The sequence below is a fragment of the Hipposideros armiger genome, unplaced genomic scaffold (genome assembly GCF_001890085.2).
Source record: "Hipposideros armiger isolate ML-2016 unplaced genomic scaffold, ASM189008v1 scaffold_520, whole genome shotgun sequence".
Taxonomy (NCBI): domain Eukaryota; kingdom Metazoa; phylum Chordata; class Mammalia; order Chiroptera; family Hipposideridae; genus Hipposideros; species Hipposideros armiger.
Genome location: NW_017731870.1, coordinates 65,269 through 82,360, shown reverse-complemented (window position 1 = coordinate 82,360; position 17,092 = coordinate 65,269). Strand labels below are relative to the sequence as shown.

Below are 17,092 nucleotides of genomic sequence, written 5' to 3'. Positions count from 1 at the left end.
TTGATGCTATTGTAAATGGAATTGTTGTCTTAATTTTACTTTAGGTCATGACAAGTGTAAATACAACTGATATTTGTATATTGATTTTGTATTCTAACACCTTGCTTAACTAGTTTATTAGTTCTAATATTTAGTGGATTCCTTATGATTTTTTTACATATAAGATCATGTTATCTGCCAATAAAGACAGTTTTACTCCTTCCTGTATAATAAGAATGCTTTTTACATCATTTTCTTGCCTCATTGCCATAGGCAAAACTTCCAGTACAATAGTAAATAGAAGTGGTTAGAGTGGACGCGCTTGTCTTGTTCCTTATCTTAGGAGGACAGCATCAGTCTTTCATCAATAACCATCACGTTAGCTGTGAATTTTTTATAAATACCTGTATCAGGTGGAGGAAGTTCCCTGGTCCTTACTTTTAAAGGTCATTCTAGGATAAGTTTTACAGAGGAAACAAAAGTTTCAAAAAGGTTAGATGCTCAGGAATTTCTCCCCTACGTTAAATGAAAATGTGCACACAAAAACTTGCACCTGGCTATTCCTCATGACCAAAAGGTAGAAACCACCCAAATCTCAATCAACTAATGAATGGATAAATAAAATGTGATATATCAGTATAAGGGAATAGTATTCAGCCATAAAAAGGAATGAAGTACTGATACATGTTACAGTATGGATGAACCTTGAAAACATGCTAAATGAAAGAAGCCAGTCACAAAACGTCACATATTGTATGACTCCATTTATATGAAATGTCCAGAATAGGTAAATTCTTAGAGACAATATGTTGGTTGACAGAAGCTGGGAGGAGCAGGGAATAGGAGTGACTGCTAACAGGTTTAGGGTTGCTTTTGAGGGTGATGAAAATGTTCTCAAACTAAGTAGTGGCAATGGTTGCACATGTCTTTGAATATATTAAAAACCAAATTTTATAATTTAAAAGGGTGAATTTTAAGGTATGTGAATTATCTCGATGCTGTTACTTAAAAAAAAAAGATTAAGTGATTTGCCCAAGATCATATAGCAAGTAAGTGGTGGAGGTGGGGTTTACTCTGAGATCTACTTTTATCTCCAAAAGTCTTTCCATGATGTCATGATACTGCTCTCAATGCACAAGTTGCTTTATGCTCTAATGGGTCTGCTGAGCTTATCTGAACCTGAATCAACACTGAAAGAGTTGGGCATACCAGAGGATAATACATTAGAAAGCCACCATCCCAAATGAGGCTCCAGGTCTCATGAACAAGGAGTCATGGGCTACAAACATCCATGAAGTTTGTTCCAAGTCTACAAAACTATCAGTTAAAAATGAGAAATAACTTACTAGGAAATATACAAAAATTATAGTCATTTTCATTCAACAAAATATTTCATTCGAATTCACTGTAGGCTTCAACCCATTATTTAGGTTCATCTAGTTGCAACGTTTTAGAATGAGAAGGAAACTGAAGACAATCTAGAGTAAGCAAAGCTTCTTGAACCTTCTGCCCATGGATTGCCCATGGACTTCCGGGTAGTCCATGAAAGAACGTCAGTCGTTTGAACCCCCTGGAATTGCATACAAAAATGCATGTGGAGGTGCATTTTCCCCCAGAGAGATGAGGGCCCTATATTTTCAATATTCTCAAATTCACAGAAACCAACTTTGTAAGTTCTGACATGATATAATAAAAGTCTTGCTTTGCTTATTAGAGTAACATGTACCACAGCGATTGCAAGGAATGTCTTTCATTAGCAAACAGCCGTGAGGTTTATTCCACACGGGTGCATGCCAAGTCTGCTGCTGCAGACCTGCGCTGATTGGCTCTTATAACACCATGGTAGGTTCTCATTATCTTTCATATGCCCATGATGGAGAGCACTAAAAATACATTTCCATGTCAAGATAAAATAATTTGAAAAGGGGTTATGATTTTCTCTCATTCCGAGTAACCAAATGTAAGCAGCTATTACTGCTTTCACTGCAGAAAGCAATTTGCCTTTGTTTTAAGAGATCATTTTGCCTCCTTACCTAGCCATATCCAATAGATTCCAAAAGATGAATAAAACACACACCACATATTTCTCTTGGACTTCCTCTTGGCTGGTGATCACCACAAAGAGGATGATGATTCGCTCTGTGAGCTAACAACAAAACAAAAAAAACAGCAAAGTCAAGAATTAGGATCATCTGTTAAGCATGTAGGTAATTTTCTAATTTTAAAAACCAGAGTTCCTCTTACAAGTATGCTTTAACTGGAAATATGTACCCTAAACCATTAACATGATCTCAGGGATTAGGGTTCTGGGTGAATTTCATTTCCTCCTTTTTGTTGGTTTTTTGGGGTTTTTTTCTTTTTTGTATCCTCCAAATCATATATAATGAATGAAAAGATAACATATTTTATGTGAATCAGATATTTCCCTTCTTGTAATACATGCACACATGTTTTTATTCACTTTGGCAAGCTTTTATTGAGTGTCTGCTATGTATTAGAAGCTAAGATTATATATGTAATGAAAGCATGGCCCTTGCTCCAGAGGATAGCAATGGCAAGAAAATATGAGGCAGTAAATCTAACACTGTGTGAATAATGCTGTCGCTTAACATGCGAAGTACCGGAGCACAGGTGAGGGAAATACCTGTCTGCAGAAAAGCACAGAGAGATTTATGAAGACAGACAACACTTCAGTGGGATCTTAAGGAATAGGTAGGAGTTTGTGAGGTAGACTGGATAGGAGAAAAGGCTTGCCAGGCCAAAGGAGCAGCCTGAGCAGAGAGGCAGAGATGTGAAAATGCCAAGCGCACCAGCAAGTAATGAGAAACCCTGGGGGCTAGAGTGGGGTGCTTAGAAGGGAATAATAAGAGATAAAATTGAAAACGTGTTGGGGGCTGGGTTGTGAAGGGCTTTGAATGACAGGCCGAAAAATTTTAATTTCATCCAACAGAGAAGCCATCATAGCTTTTTTTTTTAAGTGGGGGCCACAGGGAGAAGGGGAAGGGGAGTAATATAATCCTAACCCTCACAAGCTAGTGGGAAATGAAAAGAATTCAACATACTCATTTTCTTCAAGTCAGTAAGCATTTACAAATCATTGAGAATTCACACACTTGTGGCTTAGCTCCAATAACTGACCTCAGAGAATACATTCCTTTTTCCCAATCTAAATATAATGTGCCTTCTTATGTTATATTAATATCCCCTGTACAGTGTGCATTTTTATGTTTTTTTTAATAGAACATTTACTTTGCTCTCAATGGTCAAAGGAAAATGTACTGGAGATGGAGGGAGCATATTAGTGTTAAAGGAAAGGGGAGGATTGCTTTGTATTTTTCAATAGCTGTCTTTATTTTTAAAGCAGATCAAGGCTAAAAGACTGGGATAATCTATGACTTAGACTCACAGGCTGTTAGTCCTGGAAAATCACTTAGTGCAGAGAAATCCAAGATGTGCCAACAGAGTGCCACATGATCAGAAATCCACATGTATAAGCTCCATCAGCATGTTTATGACTACAGCAGTGAGTCAAGAGCATCCTTGCTTAGCTATGGGAATTAGATATGATTCAAACCTTAGTCAATCTATTGAAGATATCTACATAGCTGTTTTTCTTTTGTCAGTCTTTCATTACAATGCCCTAGTTTCTTGATTTAATTTACTTATTGTTATAGAATGAATTACACTTAACTGCAATGATAATTACTGAACGATCCAAGCTTGCTGTCCATGATACTTGGCAGCCTTCAGATACAAGATCTTGGCCACAAACAAGTACTTAGGAGCTGCCTAATCTTACATTTGATTAGTGCCTGCTAATTAGGAAAATCATCTACTTTTTGATAAAAATCTCAGGAGATATACACACATGAATGCATACACAAAACACATATTCTAATTACATGGCTGAGTACTGAAAGAAAAAACTTAGACGCCTCTTGATAAGATAGCTTTCTACGGTCCCCTCCAGATACTAGCCCAACTCCACCTTTTTACAAATAAGGAATTTGAGAACCAGAGAAAGTAAGTGATTTGCTCAAACTAGTGGCAGACCTGGAAACCTATATATCCCAAGTTTCCTGGTTTCCAGAGTTGTAAGCTATCCATGTTGTCAGACTGCCCCTTAACTGGTGAGTACAGAGGGGGAAATTTCCTAAAAGAGAGAGGCTGGAGTTGCACAATGAAGCTAACCCTGTTGAAAAGCATCACTTGAAGGTCTGTGGCATGTTGATCATAGGATCCCAACTGCATAGAAATCAGCAATCACATGACCCCAAAACATACAACCATGAACATACATGAGAGTATGTGAAGTCCTAACCATATAATGTCAGTCTAATGAACAAATTATCTGATGGTTATCTAACTCTAACTCAACCATTCAATGGCAATACAATGGGAGGACTTAGGTGGAGATATTCCTAAATTGATAAAAAACAATATTTATTTGTTACTTTCTGCCAGGTTCCAAATATACATCATCTCATTTAATCTCCCTAACCAACCTTAAGAAGTGTTATTATCTGCCTCTGCATTTTACAAAGTGACAATGAACTGCCTACAGATTTGGAATTAAAGTCTAGACAATGTGATTCTAAATCCCTTGTTCTGAAACACTAAGACATAATCACCTTTATTATTTTATGGGCTACCCCTGTGCCTATACAGGTTATAGTCTATTCTTTTAAAAATGGCCAACAGGCATATGAAAAAATGTTCAACATCACTTAGCATTAGGGAAATGCAAATTAAAACCACAATGAGATACCACCTCACCCCGGTCAGAATGGCTATCATCAATAAATCAACAAACAACAAATGCTGGCGAGACTGTGGGGAAAAGGGAACCCTGGTGCACTGTTGGTGGGACTGCAAACTGGTGCAGCCATTATGGAAATCAGTATGGAGGCACCTCAAAAATCTGAAAATGGAACTACCTTATGACCCAGCAATCCCACTCTTAGGTATTTATCCAAAAAATCCCAAGACATTAATCCGAAAAAATATATGTACCCCTATGTTCATTGCGGCGTTATTCACAATAGCTAAGACTTGGAAACAACCAAAATGCCCATCGGTAGATGACTGGATTAAGAAACTTTGGTACATTTACACAATGGAGTATTATTCAGCTATAAAGAAGAAGGAAATAGTACCCTTTGCAACAATATGGATGGAACTAGAGAACATTATGCTAAGTGAAATAAGTCAGTCAGAGAAAGACAAATATCATATGATCTCACTTATATGTGGATTCTAAGGAACTGAATGGATGGGAGAAGTGGATGGAGATAGTCTCAGAGACACAGAGGAAGAACTGAGGGTTGTTAGTTGGGAGGGGGTGGGGATGAAGGAGAAGGGGAAGGGATGAGACAATACAAATTGGTAATTGTAATATGGCCTCAGGGATAGAAAAAGACAGTCCAAGGAATATAATCTATAATGTTGTAAGTATTTCTTAGGGGGCCAGATGGACCCATGTCCTGTTGGGGAGTCCACTTCATAGTCGATGTAGAGGCCTGACCACCGCATTGTATTTCTGAAGCTGATGTTGAATAATATAGTATGTCAACTATAATTATATATACATATAGTCTCGGGACATGGAGTAGAGAGCAGGAACGGATTCAATGGAATTGTAATAGATAAGCATATCGGGGGTGGGAGGGCAATAGATGAGGGGAGGGGGGTTGTTACCTGGTGAGGGTGAAAAAGGGTAACTATTGTATTGTTCTGTACACCTGAAACTAACAATAAAAAAATAAAGAAAGAAAGAAAAGAAAAAAAAAAGCCCCTCCTCAAAAGTTAAACCTTAAAATAAGAACTTCCTTGATTTTGTAAATCAATACCAAAACAATTTTAAAGAATAGACTTTTTAAACTTTTTACTTTTCTTGACATATAATAATTTCACCAGTTATTTGGAGCTTTACATTGGGAGAACTTAGCACTTTGTCATTTTAAACAAATCCTATGAGAACATGACTAATTACTAATGAATGGAATAATGTTTAGTGCAACTCAAACAGGTAGAATAAAAGTACAGTTTAAAAAAAAACCTCTATAACTTAGGCCAAATTAAACATGGTGGTAATGTGAGCTGCTCAAAAGTATGGTAACTATAAAATAAAAACATTTTGCATTTTTATGTTCTATTTGGGAATCTTAAACTCCAGGTTAAACAGTGACTACAACCAAGTTGTTACTTTATACATTGCAGCTAGCACTTTAGTTATAAACTATTGAAAGGGTAAAATGATACTTCAGCTATAGGGAGAGCTTCTAGAATTTTAAAAATAAATTTTAGCCTCAATTTAGACTATTATTTTACTATTTCACAGGATTAAGTTCAATCCTGTGAACTTTTGTTGAGAATCAGAAATACAACGCTTATATGTTCAAAAGCCACCAACTACTTTCTTCTAGAAGACAAAAGCATTTAAACAATTCTAGTTTTAAATTTTGTGTTTATTTATTCATCATGCAATAGATATTTATTGAGTGAACTGTTCTGGGTCCCAGGAAATACAGCTAGGAACAAGACCTAGTCCCAACCCTCATGGTAGTTACGTCCTACTTGGTGAGATAGACAGTAAACAAATATAGCATAATAGTTGAGAGTTCAGGACAAATAGCCTAAATCCAAAATTTTCCTCCTCCATTCACAATTTATGTGACCTCGGATAATTTATTTGACTTTTGTGGTAAGTAATTATACCAGAGATATCAATTATTATAAAGTATAAGATTATGAAGAGTAAATGGATTAATGCAAGTGAAGAATTTAGAAAACTATTTGGCACATAGAAGGCCCTAAATAAGTGTAAGCTATTATTATTAAGAAAATAAATATAATTTAATGTAGTGATTAGTATATTTACAGGAAAATACACTTTTTCTACATAGATAATCAAGAGTATCAGTGAATAAAACGTTAATCTCGGCATATTTAAAATTATACTGTGAATGTAGCTTTATAATCATCACACTGAAGAACTCCATGAATCAAATGCAAAATACAGAGGAAAAATCTAAAATCTTACCTACAAAGTGACTTGTGTGTGTAATTTATTCCCAGGAGGCTTTGCAGTTTTGAGACTCTCACAGCTTGACACTATCTTCAGTTTTATCTCTAACAATATAATACTGTTCCCAGCTCAAAACTGGTGAGAAAAATCTATATGATTTTATGGAAAATCAGAGGGTTGTTTACTCTAGCAATGCAAAGAAGTACCTGCTTCACAGCTAAAAAGAAATAAAGGTGAAACCTAACCGTTTTCATAAAAGGGTTTACTTTAAGATACTCTCCTTTGAGATTTCCTGTATATTTGTTCTCATAAGAATCTGTGACTGAAATCTTTTGAGTGGTGTTTGGCCAGCGGACCCCTGCTTGCCCTATCAGACATAGGAAGTGATATCGGTAAATACAAAGATAGTTCTTGAAATTGGGGCTCACAGATGGAATTTCTGTAGGCACCATTTTGGGGTAATAATTCCTATAGTTTTTATTTATAGATTTTAAAAATCGTGTACTATTAATATATGTGCAGCCCTGTTTATTGTGATGCAAAGAAAAGGATGCAGAATTTAGCCATTTTAATTCACTTCTGTATGAAGTCTTTGCATTTCAAGCATTTCTCAAAAGGTAAAGGAGTAAACTGGATTACTCCGAGGGTTTTCTGAAGGCACATCAATCTAAGGTCAAGATACAAAGGTTGGGTTTGCGGTTATTTCCCCCTCTCCTTGGGTTGAAGCATCCTCAAGCTCCATCAATAAAAACCTTTCTCAGGCGACCACTCAAGCAAAGTCAGAACAAAATCAATACTTCAGGGTTGGTAGTATTTCTGCTCTGTAAAAGCCACATTGTTGTGATTAAACCTATGGAAATAAACTAATTTCTCAATTCAACTCTTTTTTACCAAGCTAATAAAATATGCAAGCTCATTTGGGAGGAAGGGGTCGGAGTGCTGACATGCCTACTTACATTATTATTTCTTATAATAGTTATATGCATCTTTTGGACCTTTTTACTTTCTCATTTTATAAATTAAAAATATCAAATGTTAACTATATTTCCTTATATAATTTTAATTGGTATGTAATCATTTCCAAAAACAGATATCTGTAAACAACTATGTTATAGTTTTGCCCTTTTCCCCTAACATGTACTTTTTAAACACATAAAAATATACATGTGTGTTAAATTAGTATAGTCTTATTATCAGTAGGTTTCCCCCTCTTCTTCATTTAGCAATTGTGTGCAATTCTAGAAATTCATAATGGGTTTTCCTTAAGTGTCAAAAGAAAGGTATGTGTAGAAAACATTTAAAAAATGCACAGAACAAAACACAAAAAGCAAACACCCCCTATACAAACACCACCACCATTTGATTCATATAATTCTACCTGCTCAATTAGCTTGTCATTCCTACTACTTTTTGGAATTACTTATCTTGATATTTTGGAAGCCCAGCTCCCAGAAAGAGAATTCAGTTGTGAGACTCAGCAATCTCACAAAGGTAATGGCAAAACAACATCCCAAATGTGCAGACAAGTGTTTCAGCCTACTTGAATCCATGCACACCATGCATTTCTCAAGATACAGTATGCAATCAGCTAGGATTACTGTGTAAGTAGCTTAGCCACATTCTTAACTACAGTTTCTTAAAAATGAGGAAACGGGAAAACCAAGAGAGATTACACAAGTTTTGTTTGGAAAGATTAGAGTTTTATTTGACTATTTTAAGGTAGGGGCCTCGGAGTCATCTCATAATGAGTGAATTCTAATTGTCTGCAGAATACTAATAAAGGCAAGGGGGAGAAAATGAAACTTTGGATATGATGACATGTGGCCTTGAAGTTTTCTCCAATACCATGTCCATTCTGAAAACCATAGAAAAGATAGTAAGTGAATAAAAGAAACAGAAGACAGATAAAATGTCAAAGAGAGAAAAAGAAGACAATCAACAAAAATTATTAATAATCAGCCCTAGGATGAAAATGGTAATTGTCCTCCCTACTGTGGTGATCCCTGACTTGTCCCTCTCAACAATAAAAACTTAAAAATCATTTGAGCCTCATTAACAGTAGAATTTGCAACCTCACCTTTGACTAAAAAACTTCAATGTATACTTGCCATTGTTTTTTTAATTACCAATCCGGGATATAGTTTGATGACAGTGATCATATTTCTGTAAGTCATTACAGCTTCAATGAATAGCATTAAAATCACACTTGAATATTCTGGAATTTCTGGAACTTCAAGAAATCAAATTTCAAGCTTGTATAATAATTTCTTAGGCAAGCCTACATAATTTTAGAAAGCATAAAAACTGTGCATATTTTCTAGGCCTACACAAGGTTCTTTTTTTCTTTCTTAAAAATTTACCTGTGCTGTTTGTCACTTGCATTCTTTACATTGGCAATAGCTGAAATAACACTACTCTTAATTTTGAAAGTGCTGAAATTAATATTAGCCAATTTATCCTATAAAAGTAAAAAGTCTAAAAAAGTAAGCCGAAAGAAAACATGACTTAAATTTTAGGTGAATTTGATCATGCCCCAAGAAAAATAAGTCCATGTGATAGAATACAACTTTCACTTAGCCTGGGTTGTTAATTTTTTTTCTCTAAAATTAGCATTATAGGATACTGGTGCTATATGCATTCTGGTTGTTAACAAGTAATAAACACCAATAAATCTTGTTCCCAAATAATATGCTTCTTCTGGGACAGATATGTACTCCTTTTATTTTGTAAGAAAATACATTTAAGGGAATTTCCTCTAGGTCTTGGCTAGCTAACTGACTGCTTCGTTATTAATAGTTCATACTGTAAATATTGCTGATTTTTATTTTACATTTGATATTTCGACACTTACAATGTCTTCATCCTAATGAATACTATTTCTTTACTTTTATTTAATAAGTAAAATTTAAAAATCCCATAAACTTCTAATATTGAGTTCCTATTAGGCTCAAGATTATATTATTTCCATCTTTTAAACTTTCATGGTATTTCAAGCAAATTTTAATACAAGGGACTATGTCACTCCTTCATTCAACCAAACTTTAAGGTGTGTGTTTATGTTCTAAACACTTTACTAAGCGCTGGCCATACAATCAGATTCTGACATTTCAGTTATTTTTACAATGCAAATTTGTCAAATTTAGTTATTTATTCATTTTTCTAATTTATTTTGTGAACAGTTTAAATCATATTCATGTAAGTGCCTTTTTCCGTAGATTTTAAATACATGTTCATATTATAGTCACTTAATGCTTCTCTCTCCTTTTTTATGGAAAATACGACTTTTTACATTTTTCTTGCCTTAATCCAGCAACAATTTCTGATATTAAATCTTTACCAACAGATTTCCCATCTTCCTTCAACCTGCCTTTAAAAGGAACACGGTCATCTAGGGCTAGAGACATGGTAGAGAGAACAAGTAATAGCTAAAATAATAGCAATAGCTACCAGATATTGTATTCTTTAAGTGCTGAGAACTTATCCCACCCATTTTCTCAGTTATTCCATGAGATACATGTTATTTCCACATCACATGAGAAAATGAGGTTCAGAAAAATTATATGATTTGTTTAAAACTGGGATTTGAATCCCGGTCTGATTGATCCCCAAGTCTATGATTAGACACTATGCTAGATAACCATGAATAATCTTTCTTTCCCCTTTGTAGTCAGTAAAAGTGGCAGAGTGAACAAGAAATGGCTGGGGAGTAGTCTATTCTCTAAACAGGGATGAAAGGAACTTTTTTAAAAATTTAAATGTATTGGGGTAACATTGGTTAATAGCATTTTATAATTTTCAGATGTACAAGATTATAATTTGACATCTGGGGCTAATATCCAAACTATATAAAGAACTTGCACAACTCAACAACATAGAAAACAAATAATCTGATTTGAAATTGGGCAGAGGACCTGAATTATTACACTTTTCCAAGGAAGACATACAGATGGCCAACAGATACATGAAAAGATGTTCAACATCACTAGCTATTAGGGAAATGCAAATCAAAACCACAATGAGATACCACCTCACACCCATGAGAATGGCTATTATCAACAAGACAAGAAACAGGCATTGGAGAGGTTGTGGACAAAAAGGGAACTGCTGGTGGGAATGTAAATTAGTGCAGCCACTATGGAAAACAATATGGAGGTTTCTCAAACAGTTAAGAATAAAACTTTTCTTTTTTTTTAATCCTCTACTCTTTGTCAGGTATTGTGTGTGTCCTTTCCCCCAAAACAGCCTAATGACTGTGGGTGATTCAATCCCACAGTGGTAGGTGGAGGAACCAGGCATCAAACCCACGTCTGAATGGCTCCAACCCTATGCCTCTCCTTTGTCCTATGCTGCCTAGGGCGCTGGCAGAGTGAGAATAGGGAGACTGTGAAACCTCCTCACAAAATAGAGGCAGAGCACTGCAGTGTTGCACAGAGCAGCAAGCCTTATTGCCCCCAAATGTTTCCAATTGGCCCTTCCAAACTATGCAATGTTTGAGGATGAGATGATTTTTTTCATGGAATTCTCAGTAAGGACCTGAGTTGTAAATTAGCAAAGACTGGCTTTTTAAATGCCATAAAGTCAAGAGAGTCTATGAATAGAACACATTAAATATGAAACAGATTCAATAATAATAACATGACTAAAACCTACCTGCAGAAACCTAGGAAGAAGATGGTTTGATTCAATGCCGATATATATGTGCAGCAACTCCAACACGGAGATGGATTGGCAAAATCGCATCACAAGTCCAATAGCATAAAAAGTGTCAACCATTGAATCTGTGTCCAGTGATTAAAAATACAAATACAGTAAGTAAAAATTAGACCACAACCCAAATCTCTGCTGCACTTTTAAGTAACATTGAGATTACTTACCTCCTTTTTTAATTGTATGTGTGAGAAATTTCCTAGACTACTAAAGTAAGACTATGCAGCCAAAGAAAGCACTTCATATTGTAGTACATTTTAATTGCTCCTCTTCCAAAAAGAAGTAAAAACTTGAAAAAGAAGGCTCCATGGCCAAAGCGATAGCATTTAATCCCTATTTATGAGCATATAAAGCAATTCCACAAAAAAGTAGCCAGCTAGAATCTAGACTGCATCAAATGTAAACAGGTTGGAGATGAGCTTATCAAAGAGTCTGCTATGCTCACAGCTTTTCCATTGACAAGAAAATGAAAGATGAGAAAAACATGATTTCAGAGCTTTATGGAAATGACATGAATGATGCCATAATATCAAACAACATCTTATGTGTATCAAGTATTTGTGTCCCAAACATACTTAGGTAGTGCTCTCGGGGTTTTTGTTAGGTTTTTATTACATTTACTGAGATGACTGGTTAATAACATTCACTTCAGGTGTACCCGTATACTCTATTATGTGCTCACCACCTGAAGTCTGGTCTTCAATCACCCCCTTTACCCTATTCATCCGCCCCACTACCCCCTGGATTTCTGTTAGCTTTAAACACTAGAAGTTGGGCTTCTAATGGGGACTTTCAGGGTTTGCGTTGCTGAAGGCCCAAATAAAAAACCGCATTTGGAGGGAGCTGAAATGGGAGCAAAACAAATGTTCCTCTAAATAGGGTAAGTGTATTGGTTTACTTTTCAAAATGAAATCTTGCCTTGTGAAGAAACTTCTAGGGAAGACTTTGCTGTCTCTGCCATCTAGGGATCATTCCCGTGATGATAGTTCATGGAGCACTATTATCATTGTCCCTATTTCACAGATGAGTCCTGAGGTCTAGACAGTCCCGCTCTTGTCCACTGCCCTGCCCTTGTTATAACAGAACGTTGTCAATTACACCACTCCGCGAAGGGAGGAGCGCGTGTTGCTAGTTCAGGTGATTAGACTGCGGTGGAGCTGCTTATTTAATTTATACATTGATTCAAGAACTGTACAGAACCCCCATTTAGTTGTTTGCAGTCTGCCTTCCATATGAGTAGGTTGTGTTTCTTTAATAATCAGTAGCTTCTGTCACTAAAAAGGCAGGATAAAAATTAAGAAATAAATACACTGCTGACTAAAGCAGTTTTTCCCACTGGAAAGGCCAGGCAGCATAAGAAAGTTCATCATCTATGACTCGAGCTATAACATGCCCACAAAGCCACAGCTCCCTTCCAAGGCCTAGAATGGATGACTGTTGTTTTTTTTTTAATATAAAGGAAGTTTGCCCACCACATGTGTTTTCCTGAAGACTCACAATACTCAGTTGAATTCAAGACTTAGGTTGTATCTTTAGAGGTTCTTAACAAAGACAAGAATTTTCTGCTAAATTTGCAGTAAGAAAAAAAGAGACATAAAAGAGTTTATGATACCTCAGAAGTCGATTAATTTCCTGATGATACAGAAGTCTGAACTGATGAGCACAGCATGACTTTTCCCAGATATAGTCTACATGTTTGTTTTTAGCTGAAACCAGCAGCTGCTCAAATTGTCAAGTCACCCAACAGTTATAAACTGTGATGATACTTACCCATGTGGGGATAGAACATGAACAGAATGTTATTTTGACAATCATTTAGTGATTCATTTTTGAAAATTGAAATGCTATTTAAAATTTTTACTTTTTAGGAAACTAGAGGAAGCTTATGACTTAAACCATTAGTGCCAACTCCCATATAAGTGATGAGTCATCTGCAAAGTGTGTCCTTAGGGATACATTACTCTTTTAGGGGAACAAAAGGCCTGGAAAATATACAGTTTGTCTTTCATTTATTAGTAGTCTCCAGTTACCTTAAACCTGGGGAATAAAGAATAAGGGAAGGGGGGCCGGCCAAGTGGCTCAGTTGGTTAAGAGCTCGCTCAAGAGTGCGGACTCTGAGCAACAGGGTCACCGGTTCGATTCCTGGCCCAAGCTGAGCTGCTGCTGAGCTGCCAACAGGTGGCAGGATGGCTCAAATAAAAAAAGAAAAAAGAAAAAAATAAGGGAAGAATTTGGTTAATTCCTGATTTCTCTGCACAAAATGTTCACTGCAATTCACAGATTTCCTCCAAACACACCAAATATACTCAGGTTTGGTGCAGAACCAAGAAGAAAAAGAGAAATGGTACCACCCCAATGCCATGTCTACATTTTCAGGGCAAATTGCCTGTTCAGGAGAAAGCCAATCCCTTTACCTTCATCTTACCTCCCGCTTCTCCAAAAAAGGTTTTGGTTTTTGCACTAAGCAAGAATATGGTTACTGGAAAATGTGGTCACTAAATTTTACAAAAGTGAAGGATATTAGGTGAAGTTCATAGAAGTGAAAAAGTTAATATAAGCATGAATAGGTGAAAACGAGGATTAACAGGTAAAAATCAAAAAGTGTTTTGGAGTTTTACCTTTTCCAAATGAAAAGAATCTGGCTGTCATATTTGTTAATATCCATGAGTGGCCACAGAACTGGATTAAGTAGTAGAGGAAAAGATAGGCATTCTTCCTATACCTATAAATACAGAAAAATACCATTAAACACTTCCTTTATAATCATCCTTCCAGCATTGTACATGTGTCTTTTGACTAACCTATGGGCCAACCTGAGCAAGCAAGAGAAAACTATTCCATATCAGCGTCTTTTACTTGGTTACCTGTCTAACGCATATCAGATTTTGAAAGGACCCATAGCACACACCATCCACTAATGAATATCCTGAATTTGCTTTAGCCAAATCTGGTTCTATTTCAAAATCCACTTCATCTTTGATAAAGTCCTAACCGTGCTATTCACCAAGGGATAACAGTAAGCGTAGCAAAGACTGCTTTGAATATTTTTTGGGGGGAAATGGAATATTTGGGGGCAGGAATGGATGATTGATATGGTGAATGTGTTCTAAGTGCAGAGTTTGAGAGGGAACTAACTGGTTTATCGTTACAGGAGAGGAGGGGTTATGGTGGCATTCCCAAATGGCGGATAATTCAGTAACTGGATATATCTGACGTTTCAATCAATGCATTGTGTGATTGGGGTCAGTATCTCACCACTGCCTCTTATTTTTGCAAGGGCAGATGTTTCCTTCATCACACACATAGAAGGCAGTTTAGTGGCTCAGGCCAGAAAAGGGAAGTCAAGCTGAGTTTAAAAATGGATTGCTGGAGAGATGACTAAGAGAAGAGTGACAGAAGCGTTTGAGGGAGTTAAGACTAGCACTGGATGAAGTGTTTCCTGGGGGTTCAAAAGGGTACTGGGAGTGGCCCTACCAGTGTATACAAGGTTTTCTCCTGGTTGGAGATGTGAAACCTCTGAGAAGGCAAGTAGGCTGGGAAGCAGTTACAGTGTAGCTTGATGCTTTTACTCTACAGATGACACAAGCTACTAAAGGGGTTAGGAAGAGGAATTCCTCTCAGCATCAGAATCACTTGGAGTGTTGGTTAAACATACAGTCTCTGGTCCGACCACTGAATCAGTTTCTCCGGAACTGGGCCCTCAAATATGCACATGTTTAGGTGTTTCGGCAGCAGGTAAATCTAAAATTCACTCTGCGTCTAAACACACTGCGTCTGAGAAAATCAAGGGGAGGGATGCGGGTGTGGGGAGGGGTAAGGGAGAAGAAAGTAAGAATGACTGGCAGAGAGCGCACAAAATCAAGCGGTGGCCACGCAGCCTGTCCTTCCTATTTCCGCATATGTAAAATAACAGAGCCTTCTTCCCAGGGTTGTGGAAAGAATTGAAGTAACTAATATCCGTATAGAGCTCCCGGGTATGCGAGGCGCAGGGTTGCGCTGCTCGGCGCTCACCAGTGCCAGCCCAGCCGCCGATGGGGTTGGGGGACCCCGCCCTGCCTCCTCCCGCAGCCCCTCCCCTCCGGCCTCTGCCGAGCGCCCTACCTGGGCTGCAGCCAGGCGGGCAGTGCCATGGGCCCCATGGGCCGCCGCCGCCAGGCCCTCCAGCGCCGTTCGGGAAGGAGCACCTCGGGATAGCTGGGGAGGGGCAGCCCAGCGGCCCGGCGCGGAAGGGCGGGGCCTGTCCACACTCAGCAATTTAAAAAAAACAACAAAAAACCAAGGTCGTGCAATGGACACGAGCTGCAAACCAAGTTCCTCAAGTTCCTCCAGCGGCGGTAGGGCGCTGCACCACGAATGGCCCACTGGGGCTCGGCACGTGCGTCAGGCTGCCCTGGCCTAGCGGCGGCGGGAACACAGCCACACACGCCGGCGTTGCGGGCGGGCTCACGCAGCTCCTTACCGGATGTCCTAATCTCTGGGTTGAGACTCCATTACAGCCTCGTGGAAATGAATGGGCCCTCCCACCTGGCCTTCAAAAACGGGCAATCGCGCCATCCCAAAGCCTCTCCGAATACCTGGGCCCCAGGTGGGAACCTATCTAATTACCCTTACCTGTGAGAGCAGTTCAGTGAGGGAGCTTGTGGCCGCACCTCCCCTAACATCTTTTCAGCTAATGGGCCTGATTCCTCCAGGATCAGGCATCCTTACACTCTCATCTCCCCTGGGTCCTCACTGATGCTTGCAAATAATTTTACGTATTCAAGTTGCATTCATCTTATCCTATGCCCAGCACTCAGAAAGCCTTCTCCTGATCACTCAGGCCTCTGGTATCACTATCTTCTTCGCTTCAGATGACCCACCTCCTACTTTGCTAATAAAATCCAGACCATCTGGGCAGGCCGAGTGGCGCGTTGGTTAAGAGCTGGCTTGGGACGCCAGCTCTGAGCAGCAGGGCCCCAGTTTGGATCCCACATGAGGGCCAGTGACACTGTCCTCTGACAGCTAAGATGGTGAACAACAGCTCAACCTGGAGCTGGGCTGCCGGGGGCCACTGGCTATGGCGTAGGCTGCAGCCCCTGCAGCAGTGGGCTGCCATGGGCTACCGTGAGTGGCCTCAGCTGCTGTGAGTTGCAGTCCAGAGGCAGGCACCCATCTGCCTGGGAAGAGTGCAATGATCACAATACCAACATGGGGCAGTGAAGCAACGTCCTTCACATAGAGACTGAAGAACAAAAAGGACAGCAACTTGTCTGTTCCCCTTCCCCCAATTCCCCAATAAAATCTTAAAAAAAAAAAAAGATCCAGACCATCTTTCAGCTTCTCTGCCCTCTAAGGGAAATATTCCAAAATAATATATTTTTTAAAGCAAATAGCCAACAA

The 17,092-nt window shown here is 38.3% G+C and overlaps 1 protein-coding gene across 1 annotated transcript in view; it reads right to left on the bottom strand.

Annotated features, from left to right (window-relative positions):
• The window catches only part of HACD4 (3-hydroxyacyl-CoA dehydratase 4), a 28,526-nt gene extending 12,473 nt beyond the window's left edge, over nucleotides 1-16,053 (bottom strand). Inside the window, exons 1-4 of the mRNA XM_019668205.1 lie at nucleotides 15,815-16,053; nucleotides 14,332-14,435; nucleotides 11,657-11,784; nucleotides 2,013-2,125 (exon numbers count right to left, since the gene is read on the bottom strand). Coding sequence (XP_019523750.1) covers nucleotides 2,013-2,125; nucleotides 11,657-11,784; nucleotides 14,332-14,435; nucleotides 15,815-15,852 — 383 coding nt within the window. The 5' untranslated portion in view covers nucleotides 15,853-16,053. The remainder of the gene's footprint in view (nucleotides 1-2,012; nucleotides 2,126-11,656; nucleotides 11,785-14,331; nucleotides 14,436-15,814) is intronic.
• Nucleotides 16,054-17,092: the final 1,039 nt, after the last annotated feature.